The 16,853-nt window shown below is 40.0% G+C and overlaps 2 protein-coding genes across 2 annotated transcripts; both read left to right on the forward strand.

Annotated features, from left to right (window-relative positions):
• Positions 1-521: 521 nt before the first annotated feature.
• Positions 522-8,356, forward strand: LOC110777439 (uncharacterized). The gene is made up of 12 exons (XM_021982042.2): positions 522-660; positions 754-821; positions 1,884-1,965; positions 3,558-3,641; positions 3,883-3,922; positions 4,009-4,054; positions 5,135-5,193; positions 6,764-6,831; positions 7,222-7,305; positions 7,474-7,578; positions 7,675-7,742; positions 7,959-8,356. Exons 1-12 carry the CDS (start codon positions 605-607, stop codon positions 8,036-8,038), a joined length of 840 nt encoding a protein of 279 aa, XP_021837734.1. The 5' UTR covers positions 522-604; the 3' UTR covers positions 8,039-8,356.
• A 2,094-nt stretch (positions 8,357-10,450) lies between these two features.
• Positions 10,451-14,857, forward strand: LOC130467491 (uncharacterized). Its single transcript, XM_056836010.1, has 4 exons — positions 10,451-11,767; positions 11,839-12,117; positions 12,208-12,665; positions 12,788-14,857. The coding sequence occupies exons 1-4, from the start codon at positions 11,206-11,208 to the stop codon at positions 13,508-13,510; spliced, it is 2,022 nt and encodes a 673-aa protein (XP_056691988.1). The 5' UTR covers positions 10,451-11,205; the 3' UTR covers positions 13,511-14,857.
• Positions 14,858-16,853: the final 1,996 nt, after the last annotated feature.

Raw genomic sequence — 16,853 nt, forward strand, 5'->3', positions numbered from 1 at the left:
TCTGGAATTTTATGTTCTTTTTTATATTGTTTGTTCTTTTTTGTTGAATTATTTGTTCTTTCTTGTTTATTTGTTTGTTCACAATAAATATATGGTTAATGTTCATAATGAAATTGTTCACTTCATTGGTCTTTTATGTTTTTACAAGCGCCTATATTGTTTATTTCCAAATAAATAAATAAATAAATGTTAATTTCCAAAATAGTAAATGTTCATTCTAAATAAATAAATAAATATTCATTTCCGAAATAGTAAATGTTCATTTTTGTAGTTTATTTCCAAATAAATAAATGTTCATTTCCAAAATAGTAAATGTTCATTCCAAATAAATAAATAAATGTTCATTTCCGAAATAGTAAATGTTCATTTTTGTACCAGTATATTAATGTTCATTTTAAACAACACAAAACGACATCGTTTTAGATGGAGGTACAGCCAGCTTTGACTGTACCCGGGTATAGCCAAAAATTTGCGGAGTCTGACACCAAACCATTTTAAAACTTCTAACTAGAAGCCCATATTGTTTTGTGGATTCCAAAAAAAGGCCCAACTAAACAAATGAAAGGAGGAGGAGAGACCAAATTCTCCATTTCTGTTTCCTTCAATGGCTTCCTTCAGGTCATTGAAATCTGCGATTTTCGACAGAGAGGAAAGCAAACAGTAAGAAGCTTCCCTTCTATTCATCTTCATTATTCAGAGGTCTTGATTTCTTGTGTTTTAATTTTAACGCTGCATTTTGATGTTGGTGGTTAGGCATTATCAAGCTCATATTAGAGGCCTCAACGCCTACCAAAAGCACAACAAGTTCTTGAACGACTATGGTATTGTTAATTTAACCTATCTTTTACTCGTTTCATCTGTTGCCCTTGACGTTTTTCTGCTACTTTTGACTTGTTGGATTGGATTAGGTTTAGCAAACTGGGATTTTCGTTAATATCTTTAGACCTTTTGTTGGGGATTTGAATCGAGATTTTCGTGAAATTAAAATTTTAGCTTTTATGGGGATATTAATTTGGGAACTTTGATTTCTGATTTAGAAATTGGTAATTTGTTCTTCTAATGGGAGTTGGACACCATGACATGTGCATTTAAGGAGCTTTTTACTTGCCAACTCATGGTGTCCTAAACTAATTGGATGATGAACAGTCCTCTTCACTCAGCAGAATGGGGGCTACAGTCGTCCGTACACCCTTGCTTATTTCTACACAACTCCTTTTTTTCCCTCTTTAAATTTCTAGCCCGAGTGAGGCTGTGATGAGCTTCTTCCTTATTAACATGGTTGACTTGTATGTGGTACAATTTATTGATTTCCTTCCTACTTAACTCGCGGATACAACTTAATATAATTCAGGAAACTGCAATTCTATTGTGCTATTGAATCAACCCTCTCTAAGCCCTGGGATATAGTTTGGGATTTGATTCAAGGGAATTTGGGGTCAATGGAAATCCTGTAGAGGAGAATTGTGTATTTCAATTTTAACTTGCTCAATGCTCGGACTTGATTGCACTTTTATCTTCTACTATGATTTTTACAGTGTTCGGCTGTTGGCTGCTTTGTGGTCTTTGCTCAGACAGAGAAGCCTGAGTTGTATGCTCTGTTTTAGCTTGATAACCTCTTTGTTTTGGCTGAATATAGCTTAAAACAAAGGAACTTTTCAACAAACTCATATATGTTACGAACTAGTTCCTATTAAAGTGAATGTATTTTTGAATGATGTCCTGCTATATGAGTGTAATCTGTATATATAGGCATATAACCACGTCGAAGATTTATATGAACTAATGAGGCATAGTGATCATAATCAATATTTGACTTTCCCCCTCCCCCTTTGCGTATAATGTATTTTTAAGCAGCAAAAAGAGACTTATTTCCTCTTTTGCAGTCAAGTATTATGGGAAAGATAGACCTGCAGAGCAGAAGTTACCTATTAGAACTGATCAAGATGCCCTGAGAGAGGGATATCGGTATGTGAAGTTTCCTAAATCTGATGGTCTCACTGTTGTATTAATGGCACTGTATGATATTTTTCATTCAATGCTTCAGAAGCTCTTTTGTCATTGTTGCTCTGGATTTTAGCTTAATTGATACATTTAATTAAGTCAGATACATGATAAATGCTATAGACTTGAAACATTTTCCATTGAATGTTTTATTTCCTTGTGGCTGTAACATTGTTTGATTGTTGGCTAGGTTATTGTTATTTTTTGTTTTTTTATGTGCTGCAAGTCTGCAACACTAGTTTGTCTTATTGCCTTCTTTTGTGCCTTATGCGATGTTATAATGTATGTATCCAATCTACCATTTTCTACTAAACGTTCGCCTTTCAATAACCTTAATCATTTAGATTATAGCAACTGTTTTAGAATGTACGGAGTAGTAAAAGATAATATACGAGAATTCATCTCTCAGTAATAAAATTAGGTGTCCGTGTGTGTGCGAGTATCCTTTGATTTTCCGACAAGAATCCTATTAGAAGGCTTCGTGTTTCTCCTTTTATGCAAGGAAAAAGTATTCGAAGCGTGTTCAGTTTGGAAATTTACTTGTGAAAATGCTCTCATGTCCGTCCATACTTTCCAGTTCTCACACTTTTTGTTTTGCTATTTTGTTTGGAAGTCATTTTCCCAATCATTCTTTGAGATGAAACCTTGAAATTATTGTCTTCAACTGGACTTTGGTATTAGGATCATGATTTTGGGAATTAAGATTGTGCTATTAGTAGAAGGATGATAACAAATCACCCATCACCCCAGTGTCTGGGGTTCAAATCTCAGGGGGTGCAAGAGGCCAAGAGGGGTGAGTAAAACAAGAGAAAGTTATCTGTTTTCCTAGTGCAGGACTACAGGTTGTAGTGGCGATTTACAGGGATTTTTGATGTGGCAAGAGATTGCTGACATTTTGATTTTATTTGTTTGTTTGTGTGTGTGGGTATGGGGGGGGGGGGGGGGGGGGGGGGGGGGGGGGGGGAATGAATTCAAAAAATAGATTTTTTCGGTTTGTTACAGCCTTTTGCTCACCAGTGAATAGTGTTTGGTTACGGTGTAGATCTTAAAGAATGGTTGTTTACGTGTGTGACAGTGTGTCATATGATTAGGTTTATCTTGGACAGGGTATGTACTGATAACTAAGTGTGGTTTTCTTTAAGGAAATATTATGTAACTTCTGGTGTACCCAATTTTGCAAAAGTTATTTATGGTTGTTGATGCAATGCAGTATGCCTTTGCGCAGCTTTTCCTAAAACAGTGAACATCACAAACATGCATTCTTGATTATCTAAGGCACTCATAACCTTTTTATTTTAAAAAAAATTGTTTTAAGTGACTGCTTTTTTTTTTTTTTACTATTTAAGCCAGTGTCGTATTAAGGCTGCGTTCTGTGTACTTGGTACCTCAAGCTGTACTAAAAAAATTAACAACATTATGAATATAATTGTTATCATATTACTGAAAATTATGTAGCATTGTTCTTCTCTTTTTATTGTTTGGTATAAATTCTATTTCCTGGAATTGTTTTGTTGGATCAATAATGGCGTAATTTCCTTATGTTCTTGTTTGTTAAGGTTCATTCGCACCGAAGAAGATGACATGGACACATCTTGGGAGCAAAGACTGGTCAAGCGTTACTATAATAAGCTCTTTAAAGAGTATCCTTGACCATGAAGATTTTCCAAGTTTCTGATACTTTTTTTTAATCTAAAGCTGTTGCACTTTACCAATGATGTATATTTTGTTTTGAGGATAATCATGATGTTGAGATTTGTTTTTTTGCTTACATTCAAGTTCTCAGGTATCATTTACCTCTTTAAGTTCTCGTATTTGCGTTATTCATATTTAGCTTGTAAGTGCATATTGTTGTTCCTTGTTTCAAGCCTTGACTCGTCGTAGATATTGCATAGCTGATATGTCGAAATATAAGAGTGGCAAGGTACATGAAGTTAGTAGGAAAGTGGTATACATACGTGGCACAAGTTTAGATATCTTTTCCAGTTTAAAACAAATCCTCTTTTACAGATTGGCTTGAGGTGGAGAACAGAAAAGGAAGTTGTATCTGGAAAAGGTTAGTCTATGCCAGTGCTTGTTGGATTTTTGTCATTTATGACGTAACATTTTTGTTGGACATGTTTGGATTTAATCTAGCTTACGGTGTTGATAGCTTTTTTTTTTTTGTTATTAGTGATGAAGTTTGTGTTGGACTCTTCTTTTCTCAGTGCTGATTCGGTGATGAATCTTGCTAAACTCTTACTTCCTTGTGACTCAAGGCACCAAAAAAAAGATACTTTGAGAGATTAAAAACATACAGTCCCTTGGAGTCTTTATAGTGTTATTGATTAATCACATATATATTGTGCTATTGGTATCCGTCGAGGCTATTTGCAACATAATATTATTGATAGTCTCGACTATCATTTTGCCATGTTGGGGAGGCAATGGTGCAGATGTCTATTGTTATATCATTATTGGATGAGAGGTGATGTTCTAATAGCCAACTAGCATTAAATAGAGATTAGCATGAGTTTACCGTAGAAGCTTGAAATTGACAAGTAGTTGAACTATGCCCATTTTATTTTTTGAACCATAGCTAAAAATCATTCCTCCGTCTTTTGTACATGTTGTGGTTGAACTTGAAGCTTTATGCAAGTATTTTGTTGTTCAGTAGCTAACAGCTGGGATGGTCTAGGTTCTAAAAATCTCTTCTCATCTATAGGATTGTTGGTTTGTCTAAGATCATCTTAGTGGTTGACTGGCTGTGCCAAGATACATGTGTAGTGGCTATAACTTCTCCATGAACTAGATACTAATGACATGAATTTTTACTTTGTTTCTTTCAAAATTATTTATTGTGTGTTCGAGTGACTTGAGAGCACTGGTTTCAATGTGAATATCAGTAGATAACTCCTCCATCTACTTATTGTCTTGAGAAGTTGAGGTGCTATTTTTATCTGCCTATTGTTTGTGCCAAAATGTTTTTTAATTTGCTGAATTCTCTGTAGGTCGTTGTTTTTCTGTAATTGAGGATGGCTTTGATATTCAACAGTTTAAGCATATTTTGAGCTCCTACAACTCCTGAAAAAAGTGAAATAAGGAATTAGTCAATGAACTGAAATTTCTGGAAGTAACTAGGTTTCTTGTTTGTCAGGGCAGTTCATTTGTGGTAACAAGCATTGTGATGAAAGAAATGGGTTAGCTAGCTTTGAGGTAAGTACTTATTTTTTTCAATGGCTAATTGGTTCATCATAAATGCTTGTAGTTCTATGACCATTTGTTACAGTTAAAATATTTCAGATTGCTCAAGTTTGACGAGTAGGATTTTACATTAGAATTCTCAGGTTGTCCATGTTTCCCTTCAATTAATCAGATATTTGGTATCCTAAGCTTCTAGATTACGTCATGCATTGTTTGGGCCTTTGATGATATTGTTCTAGGGATGGGTTATGACAACTATGATTATTAATATCGAGATGTTTATGAGTTCAAACTCACTGTTTTTTAGTGCTTAGCAGAATAGTATCTTTATTCTTATATGTATTGCATGTGACAGCTCTGATCTCATATTCAAGCTTGTATCTTATATTGTGGTCTGAATGTATTACAACTATGTGATGCGATTTCACGTGAGACCATGGTTCAATCAGGTGATATTGTTTCAGTTTTGGGTACCAAAATTCATATAAGCCTCCCTTTCCCAATTCTAAATCTCAAAACGTTTTGTGTTTCTCTCTCCAACAGTCTAAGAGGGCGTTTGGTATGCGGTATTCAGGAAAGGGAAAGAGAATGAATAAGGGTGATTCCCTTTGTTGTTGTTTGTGAATTGTGATGCAATTTTAATCATTCTCTTTACCCCCTCTATACCAGTATACCCTCAAAGTCCTCTACTTCCATTCCCTCCCCCCCCCCCCCCCCCCCCATGGTATTTCCATTCCCATTGTATCCCTTTCCCTAACCCAACGTCACACCACCACACCCACCATGAATACCTCACTGTCACCAGCTGCACCGCCCCATCACAACTTCCTTCCTACCACTGTGGCCTGACCTAACACTGCTGTCCAACCTACCAGCGTCTACCTCCTTGAAACCACCATAAAACCACCACTTACAGACCCAAACCACCCGTAACAATTCCCATCCACCACAAAAACAACCCCATTCACCCGAAAAAATCCCCCATCCGGAAGTTTCACCCTTGTGCACTCAAAAACAACACCACCATCCCGGATTCCACCAACAACCACCGGAAAAACCATAAAAAAGTTGAAAAAGAAAAAAATAATGAAAATACCTCTTTTGTCAATTATAAATTTATATGGGTTTATATTGTCAAATTCAACCTCTAAAATCTCAATTGTGACCTTTAATGGTGGTGGAGACTGGTGAGACATAAGAAAAGATGAGAGAAAGAGGGAAGGCGGCGACCCGGCGACGAAGAAAGGGCAGCAGAGGCCTTGTATGGATGAGGGATTGAGGGAGTTCATGGTAGTAGAGCAAGGGTAGGAAAAGGAAAAGTGGTGAAAAGTCAAAATGCCACCAAACAACTCCTTATATCAAAGGGGTTTCTTTCCTTTCCCTCTCAATCCCTTTGTTGATTTCATTCCCTTTACCCCTTTGAACCAAACACCCCCTTAAGTGTCCAACTTAAAGAACTATTTGTGGTGGCTTGATTCTTATTATTTCAGGAGACTGCTTAAGATATCGTTTACCTATGTATTTTCTTCAATATAAACTATTTTGTGCATATTACACATTTTATTTGCTTCTTGTCTTTCAGGTGAACTTCTCTTATGTCGAGGCAGAAGAGAACAAGCAAGCTCTTGTCAAACTGGTAACATGTGAGAGGTTAGTAGTGGATGTCAGTTATGTCACTACTATCTCCATTTCCAAACGTTTCTCATATGAAGACTCGTTTTGCTTGAGCTGATATTATGTCAGTGTATTAGAGTGATTGATTGAGCATGTGTATCTAAAGCATTGCAATTGTATTCATCTTACGTCTTCGGAATAATGTCATTTCAAGTCATCTTCACTATGGCATGCTTTCTTATTTTTCTGCAATAGTACAAGTTAGCTCTCTGATTTTCAAGAAATAAATCTAATGGTGGAAACTTCTGGGCTGTGGTCACCCATGCAGTTATGGAAGGGGGTTGTGCGTATCCTGTGATATTTTTGTGTTTTGTGATTATATCTAAATATAGCTTCTGTTATTTACTACCGATTACTCCCAAATAGGTGTGCAGAAAAGCTCCACTATAAAAGAAATAGAGAAAGGGAGCAATTGGAAAGGCAACAGAGAGAGGATAATAAGAGAAACAGGTATTATAGAAGAAACCCTCATCAGTTTTGACCTGTTTTTAAAGTACATGCTACAGAAGCACCCAACATTGCCTTTGGTGAAAGTTGTTGGTTTGTTTTGGATTTAGTATTTTTTACCTTGTACATAGTTCTTTGAGATTAAAGATGCAGTCACTTGATTTTTGTTAGGAAAGCACGTAGCGGGGATGAAGAGGTGGAGGAGGAAGATAAGAACATAGACAAAAGTAGAACAAAGTCAGAATATTTGGACAAAGAAAGCTCCAGGAGACGGAGGTGAATACTTTTTTATATGCATTCATTATGTAATTTCGATGGCTGGTTTTCTGTATATATTGAGTTTCCTCATAGAAATTCATCATTTGATGTTAGGAAAAGGTCTAGCAGTGGTGATACTACTGATGAAGAAGTTGAAAGGAGCAAAGAGGGAAAGAAAAAAGGTTCAGAACTTGTTGATTTGTTGTTATTGAATGTCATCTCATGTTTGTCGGTTATTGTGTCGTGTTTAAAGTTTTGTTGTTAGTATGTTGTCATAATCTAGCCTTGAATCAAATAATGTTTCAAACTCGTAGTATGCTGCAGCAATTACCTGTTGCTTTTGATGTCATTTGGTTGGTTGAAATTGGTTGTTAAAGTCTGTTTAAAACAACTGACAGGAAAAAAGAGCTCAGTTCCAAGGGGTGATGACGAAGAAGAAAAAAGTTTCGACGAGTTTCTGGAAGGGATGTTCCCGTGATGCTCCTGCAGGCTGCAGTGGTAATGGTGTGAAGTGTGTTAAATGTAAATATTGTAAGATGCGGTTACGTTTTGATTAGTATCATCATATGTTTGTGTGTTTGCATATCATGCATGACACAAAATATGACAGTAAATTCTTGGAGAATATAACTAGGGGTTTAGTATGTACGTTAGTAGCTATTTTACTGTAAGGCATAAAGTTAGAATATTGATGAATAGTATGATTGCTCAAGTGCAGTGAGGGAAATGGAATGCTTATGAAATATGAATCCATCCGCGAATAATGGTATTGTGTGGTCACCACTACCAGACGTCATCTCGTTAATGGTGCCTTTTTTTTTTTTTTTTTTAATTTTAGTTTTTAATTTGTGATATTAAAGCTGTTGGTGAGTTTGTGAGTGGTAAATGGTGATGTCCATATGACATGCGATTGTCACCATCCGCCTTTGCCATCTTTTTGGGGGTGGATTTATGGATAAGCAAACTTTGCTTGTGGCCTAATTATTAATTTTGCCCATTATGCTATATTTATTTTAATCTACTCTGTTTAACATTTTAACTTATTTCAGACAAAATCAGTGATCGTATACTTGTACCTTTACCTTCTATTTCAGGGTGTTTAAAATAAATCGACAGCTATACAATAGCTTATGAAAGAGTTTAAAATGTTGCAGGGTTATTAGTAGGCGCGTGGAGCTTAAAATGTTACCTTTGTTAACGACATAACGCCGTTTCCTTTACCTTGTTGACTCACTCCCATCTTTCCTTTTTTTTTAAAAAAAGAAAATATAAACTTGTGTATTTTAAGACACAGCTGTGCCATGGAATATATCAACAGGTGGCACGTTGTTGTATGTGTGACCCACCATAAGCAATCATGTATTCTCATGACACGTGGTGGCGTGGCAACAAACTTTACAATGATTCTACTACTTTTTCTACTTTCTAGTTTCTACTCCCTCCCTTTTACAACACTCATCTCTAGTACGGAGTACGGAGTATTTGGTGTAATTTTATTGTACAACACTCGTCTTAAAGAAGAGTTCCTTTATTAATTATAATTATAATTATAATTATAATTATAATTTAATGTGCCATACAACTTAGTGAGCATATGTATCAAATCAGCTTTTAAAATGATGTTGATCATGTTTTATTTGCATTTGCATCAACAAGTAACGAATTAATTAGGATTCAAGTGATCGATTAGAATTATTTGCGTTTGCATCAACAAGTAACTTCACTACATCCGCAATATATGAATCATTTTTCATTTTAGCATTGTTCATCAATTAACTTTGGCAATCTTTTTTTCAGCATTATGTAAAAAAAAAAACATAGTCAAGTGAAGATCATGTTAAATTTATATAAATGCATTGATTTCAAATGTCAATTTTTTTTATAATTTTTATTTATATACATTTAGAGATATTAAAAAACGTGTTAAAACACGTGTAAAAAGAAATGTTGCATGTATTGTAGAACGAGAGTAGTACTACGGGGTACTCCATAATTATGTTGTTGCTCACGACATGCATTTTAACGCTGTTAAAGATGCTCTTTAATTATACTATTAAATACGGTGTATTGTTTTTTCTTCTTTCTATAACCTTGTGGATTTCTTTTCCATTTCGTTTCCTCTCTCATTTCTAACAATAAAGTATTACAAATTAAAACCTATAAATCACACGAGTACCTATAGATACCAACATGCAAGTAATGTATGTGTATTATTATGTACTCCGTACAACACATCACCCCCATATAGTATATACTTAAAAGGGTAATCTTAACATAATCATCAAAAGTCAGAATATAACACATACACAGTTCTAAAATAGTTTCTTACATTATAATAAGTTTGCAGATGAGGCAATTTCTCCAAAACATAAGCTGATTCAATGGTACGTAGGTATTACGGAGTAGTTAAAATAAAATGAAACAAGGCTGAAATTTCCTTAATAGAGACAGAAAGAGCAAAGAAGAACAACTCTTTCATTTTGCGTGCATACCAAATAAAATAAACCCAAAATAATAATAATAAATAAAAATAAATAATAATGACTCATTCTCCCCACGACCAAGTGATCCACCCCTCAATTTATTGAGCGAGGTGGAGGATTAATATGAATTAAGTATTTCTGAATACAGTATTTCATGTGTTGTTGTTTTTTTTTAATGACCATTGTTTATGCCAAAATTCGTATGGGGGCGACTTTCGGCTAGGGTCGACACTAACTAAGCAAAGAATCAATGACACAAATAATGAGGCACGACACAGAGGAGTGTTGACGCGGAAAAACCCAGGAATAAGGTAAAAAACCGCGGATAGCTATGAGGCTATCAATCCACTAAGTATTCTATATGATTGTTTATGCTTTTTCTTCTGAGAATCGATAATTAAGATCTCAAGTACAATAATGAACGATGAAACAGTTTATGACTTAAGAGTTTCGAGGCTTGAGTGAACGTGGCTTGCTTATCATTATCTTCGTCTTTTTATAGGGTATTCTCAACGGTCTAATCGGTTGAGAAAATCCCACAAAGATAGGAGAATCTTCATCACACGTCTCTTCAGCCTTCAACTGCTTCCGCGCTTCTCGCGTGAGTCTTGGACTCGTTCTTGCTAGCTTGACGGCGCTGCCTATCATGGGCTTTAGGTCAACTTATCAGCCCGTTTCTCGAGGACGCGTCTTAGTTGCTTGTACTTTGTCGCCTGTCTTTCGTCGGCTGTACCTCGTTGTATGATGCTACGTCGGACGTATCTCCCTGGAGCTGTGTTTACCTGCGACACGATACGACCTGGCTGACACGACACGACCAAACGTTAGAACGGTTATGTCGTTAGTCCAAAAAGTGGGATAACAGTTTGCCCCCAATTGTGAATTTGCGTAGTCACACAAAGCAAAAGAAACAATTCAAATTAAAAAACCGTCTTCAACTGCCTAGTTCGTGGGATAAAACCGTTCAAAATTCTAGAGTAATAAATACCAATTCACGACATGCAATAAAGTTCTTCACACCAAGTTTTTCGAAAAATTTCTAGATCTGAAAGCAGGAGAGAGAAGAGGGAGAAAGCGAAGTCGATTTTCGCACTGAGTTTGTTCGATTTTCAGGTAAAATTTGCTTTCTTTTTCGATTTCCTTGTAGATTTTTGTAAGTGAGATGGGTAGATCTAAGTCGGTTGTAGCGAGAGGAAAGGGGGAGTCGGGTTCCACTCGGGTTAAGTCCCTTAACCCGATATATTCTACTGTGGTGGATCCGGCGGCTTTTGTTGAACTTGCTGGTTTGCCGCCGTCGGCGGAAGTGAAGATTCCCGGCTCGGATGAGGAAGCCTTTGATTGTCCAGAGGGGTATGTGGTTATGTATGAGTATCCGTTCACAATTGGCTTCAAATTTCCTTTCACTCCTCTAGTTAGGTCCTTTATCGAGGTTTTCCATTTGAGTCCGGGTCAGTTGATGCCCCAGATATGGCGGGTTTTCACGGTGGTGCATGGAGTTACTGCGGACTGGCGTACGCCGTTTGACCTGTCTGATTTGATGTACTCTTACGACCTAGCACTGCAGAAGTGTTGTAGGTATACCTTGGTTACGAAGAAGGGAAAGACGAACTTAGGTGTTGGTTTAGGTGTGAACGACAGGGGTTGGCAGAGTCGTTTTGTCTTTGTAGGCAAAGATTCTCTGGGAGATAAAGGGCGGTTTCTGGTCGAGGGATGGACGATGGAAGGTAAATGTGTCGTTTTATCTTTGTTTCTCGTCGTTTTACTGAACGTCGCCTTACTTGGTTTTGTTTTGCAGTTGTCAAGGGGTCGTCGTTGACTGAGTTGAACGCTGATTCTGAGGATAAGTATCGGAAGTTCTTGGGTTATTCTGTCGAGGATAGGTCTTTCAGTCGCGACGGAGAGTTTTTAGACGAGCAGGCGGTGGACCGGTCAGGCGACGTCGCCGAGGAGGAGGAGATAGACGAGGGATCAGGTCAACTGACTCGTCGTCGGAAAAGGTTGGATTTGCTTGAGGAGGTAGTGGCAAACTCGTCGTCCGCCGAAGGTGAAGTAGGTGATATGGCTGACAACTCAGGTATTTGTCGTTTGTTTATTTCGGGGTTTGTATATATTTTTGTTTTTGTTTTGGATAATGTTTGACCTTTATTTTTTGTATTGGGTGTAGAGCATACTCTTTCGTCTCGGCCTGTGTCGAGGATGTCTCAGAGTGAGATTCAGGAGCGTGCAAGGAAGCGACTTAGGTCGTCCTCGACTTCTGGTGGACGGGGTATGACGGTTGTACCTCGGTTTTCTGCGATAGGTTCATCGGCCGAGACGCCTGTCGTCATAGGTGCCGAAGGCTTTCATCCGATTGCTTCGTCGTCGCCTCCACAGCCGTTCAAGGCGTCGTCTGCTGCTGTCGACGTTAGTAAAGTGTCTACTTCATCGGCCAAGAAGCGACCTGTCGAGACGGATCCTGTCGAGGATACGGTTATCACTTTGCCCCCAAGCTTCTTGGGTGATGAAGAGGCGTCGGTTATATGGCCTTTCGCTGATCGCTTGATCTTGCCTACGACGTATCGACGATACCACGAGGTGGATCCTCTTCCTGTCGCGTCGGACGCCGCTGAGCTTAGTCTGCGGGTGAGTTTTACTTAGTTTTTTTTTTTTTTTTTTTTTTTTTTTTTTTTTTTTTTTTTTTGTTTCTTTTTTGTTTGTGAAAGATGTATGTTGTGTAAATCTGTTTTGGCATTGGCTTTGCGCAGGCGTCGCAGGCTGCCTTGGCCGTGCGTAGGCAGTGTTCGTTGCTGTGCGACGAGGTGACGAATGTAAGGCAGCTGACGGCGACGGCGAAGAAGGCGGCCGCATCGTGGGAAGCGAAGTGGAAAGCTGCTGAGAAGAAGGTTGTGGATCTTGCTGCGGTGATTAAGGCCAAGGGTGATCAATTGAAGGGTAAGGATAAGCAGTTAGCCGACGTGGCTAAAGATCTGGAGAAAGTGAAGGAGGAGTTGACCTCGACGACAGAGGAATTGGATGGATTGAGGAGCTTGTACGACGCCCTGCAGGAGGAGGCGAAGGACGTCGAGGCTCTTGCTATATGGAGGACGCGGGCGCAGATGATGTATTCCTGCCTGATTGGGGAGACTAGCCTTTGGCCGTGCCAAAAGGAGGTGGATGACTATCTGGCTAATGGCGGTACCATGGCTGACCTGTCGGTGCCCGTGGTGGATCCGGAGGAGTTGGCGAAGACGGCTGACACTGCTAGTACTGAGGCGACGGAGGTGGATGCTGCTTTGTTGGTGGTGAGTGCGCCTGTTCCGGACCAAGAGGGGGAGGTTTTAGCTGTTGGGTGCGAAGAGGAGGCCCTTGCCGTCGTTTCTCAAGACGAGACGGTGGACGTGGCGTCGGTGGAGGTGCCAGTCGTGCCCCCAGAGCAAGAGCCGGAGCAGGAAGTCGTGGTTTCTACTCAGGGAGAAGGGATGTATTAGTTTGTAGTTTTTGAATTTTCTGTTGGTTTTTGTGTTTTGTTGGTGAACTTCTTTACTCGTCGTCGATGGCGGCGACGAGGTGGTTTGGATGACTTGTGTTTTTATTTGTCGTCGGTAGTGGCGACGCTGTGTGTGGATAATGTTTATTTTTTGGAATTTCGGAAGTCGTGGCCTTAGGGGTCGCGCGTCGTGTGTGTTAAGTTTGTGTTTCTTTATGGTTATCCCGTTGCGTTTTGATGTCTTAGTTTCGTGTAGCAGATGCTTTGCGAGTAATAAGTATTGAACCGACTGATGTGTAAAATCATACCTGCGTTGTTACTTCGTTGTCTCTTGCGGTCTCGCTCTGAGTCGTACGTTGTTGCTTGTGGATGTCATTCGTCGTGCGTCTTGCATTCTGCAAAAGAAAACAGGGGTCGCTAGGAGGATTGGCCGTTGGGGATGCCAACGGCCCTCCGATGCCTAAGTCAGTAATGGTTTTTAAAATAAAACGATAAAGAAAAGTAAAGACGACGATGCGGCGACTGATAAAATTGGTTACGACAAGGTTTCAAAAATGGTAGAGTTTAAGATGTGTGGCGTTCCAGCTTCGGGGGACCGACTTGCCATCTTTGGTAATGAGTCTGTATGCCCCCTTTCCGACGATTTTGTCGATCAAGTACGGTCCTTCCCAAGCTGGTGCTAACTTACCCGCGTTCAATTCTTTCGTGTTTTGAAATACTCTGCGCAGTACCCAATCTCCTTCTTTGAACATTTTCACTTTGACATTTTTGTTGAAGCACTTTGCCACGATTTGTTGCTGTGACGCCATCCTTATCAATGCTGCTTCCCTGAGATCTTCTGTGTTGTCGAGGTTTTCGCTGAGTTCTACGTCGTTTTGCTCTGGCGTCATGAGTCCATATCGTGCACTGGGCAGCGTCACTTCAGGGGGAAGTACCGCTTCGCACCCGTAAACGAGTGAGAAGGGAGTCTGTCCCGTCGCCGTCCTAGGCGTCGTCCTGTTGGCCCATAGGATGGATGGCAATTCTTCTGCCCATCGCCCCTTCTTGTCGTCCAACCGCTTTTTCAGCGACGCGATGATCGTTTTGTTGCTGGATTCCGCCTGTCCGTTTGCTTGGGGGTATCTGGGCGTCGACGTCTTTAGCTCGATGTTCCATGTTTTGCAGAAAGCTCTTGTCTTGTCGCTGATGAATTGTGACCCGTTGTCGCAGATGATTTCTGACGGTATTCCGAACCTGCATATTATGTTAGTCCATATGAACGAGCATACCTCTTTGTCCCTTACTTGTTGGAACGCACCTGCTTCTATCCACTTGGAAAAATAATCTGTTAGGGCTAACATGAAGACCTTTTGTCTTGGGGCGACGGGCAATTTGCCAACGATGTCCATCCCCCATTTCATGAAAGGCCACGGAGTTAGGGTTGGATGCAAGAATTCGGATGGTTTATGTGTCATACCTGCGTGTCGTTGGCACTTGTCGCATTTGGATACGTACCTCATGGCGTCCTTAAGCATTGTTGGCCAATAGTATCCATTTCTTTTGATTCTGGTTGATAAGCTTCGTCCTCCTTCGTGTCCTCCGCATTCTCCTTCGTGGTATTGTTTCAATAGCGTTTCCCACTCGATCTCTTCGGCACATCGCATCAACATTCCGTTTGCTGATCGCTTAAATAGTACGTCCTGCAAAATAACATATCGTGAAGCTTTGAAGAGTATCTTTCTGGCGTCTAGCTTGTCGTCGGGTAGAGTTTCGTGCTTTAGGTAATCGAAGATGGGTTTGGTCCAACTGTCTGTGTTTAAGGTTGATAGGACGAGGCTGGCGTCTTGTGGTATGTCTTTTTCGACGGCGGGCGATAGTAGGTGCACTAGAGGTATGGTCGAGAATGGTGATTTTCTGAGTGCGGATCCTAGATTGGCAAGGGCGTCGGCTTGCGTGTTTAGGTCTCTTGGGATTTGTTTGATGGAGAAGGGTTTGAATTTGGAGGTTAACTCTTTTGCTTTCTCGAGATACAAGGTCATTTTTAGGTCTTTAGCTTCGTAGTCGCCGTTAATCTGGTTGACGATTAGTTGTGAGTCACTGAAGATGTTGAGTCCGCTTGCCCCTAATTCCATAGCTAATGTCATTCCGGCGATTAGCGCCTCGTATTCTGCTTCGTTGTTAGTTGCCTTGAAGTCGCAGCAGATTGCCTGTGCTATCATGTCCCCTTGTGGTGACTTCAGTACGACGCCTAAACCTGCACCACGAAAGTTAGATGAGCCGTCGACGAAGAGTGTCCATATTTCTTCTATGTTGTTGATGAGTTTGACTTCGTCGTCTGCTATTCTTTCTAAGTCGGGGCTGAAGTCTGCCACAAAATCTGCTAGAGCCTGCGACTTTACAGCCGTCCTTGGTTGATACTTGATGTCGAACCTTCCTAGTGCCATTGTCCACTTCTCCATTCGACCTGTCAGTTCTGGCCTACGCATCACAGACTTGATTGGATAGTTAGTCATCACCACTATTTGGTGAGTTTCAAAATAATGCCTTAGTTTCTTAGCTGCAGTAACGAGTGCTAAGACGAGTTTTTCGAGGGAGGAATACCTGGTCTCTGCTTCCAGTAGTGACTTACTGATGTAATAAATGGGTAGTTGTTGTGCTTCGTCTTCTCGAGCTAGGACCGCGCTTACTGCCGTCGAGCTAACGGCTAAATAGAGTTGTAAGACTTCTCCTTCTTTTGGCTTGGATAGGAGGGGCGGCGACATCATGTATTTTTTGAGGTTCTGCAGGGCTGCTTCGTGGTCGTCGGACCAGTTAAACCCCTTGTTTTTGCGTAGGACGTCGTAAAATAATCGGCATTTGTCCGACGACCGTGATATAAAACGGTTTAGTGCCGCCACTCTCCCTGTCAAGCGTTGTACCTCTTTTATGTTCCGCGGGGATTGAATGTTGATGATCGCGCGCACTTGGTCGGGGCTGGCCTCGATTCCTCGTTGGGTGACGATGTAACCTAAGAATTTTCCTGCGGACACTCCGAAAGAACATTTAGTCGGGTTAAGTTTCATACCGTACTTTTTTAGTATGTCGAAGGATTGTCGTAGGTGTTCCACGTGATCGTCAGCCTTCCTCGACTTCACCAGCATGTCGTCAATGTATACCTCCATTGTGTCTCCGAGTTGGTCTTTAAACATCTTGTTGACTAATCTTTGGTACGTCGCACCTGCATTTTTAAGACCAAAAGGCATGACTTTATAACAATAAATTCCTCTATCCGTTACAAAAGATGTTTTTTCCTGGTCGTCTGGGTGCATAAGGATTTGGTTGTATCCTGAGTAGGCGTCCATGAATGTGAGTAGCTCGTGTCCGGC

This window comes from Spinacia oleracea, chromosome 1 (assembly GCF_020520425.1).
Source record: "Spinacia oleracea cultivar Varoflay chromosome 1, BTI_SOV_V1, whole genome shotgun sequence".
Classification (NCBI taxonomy): Eukaryota; Viridiplantae; Streptophyta; class Magnoliopsida; order Caryophyllales; family Amaranthaceae; genus Spinacia; species Spinacia oleracea.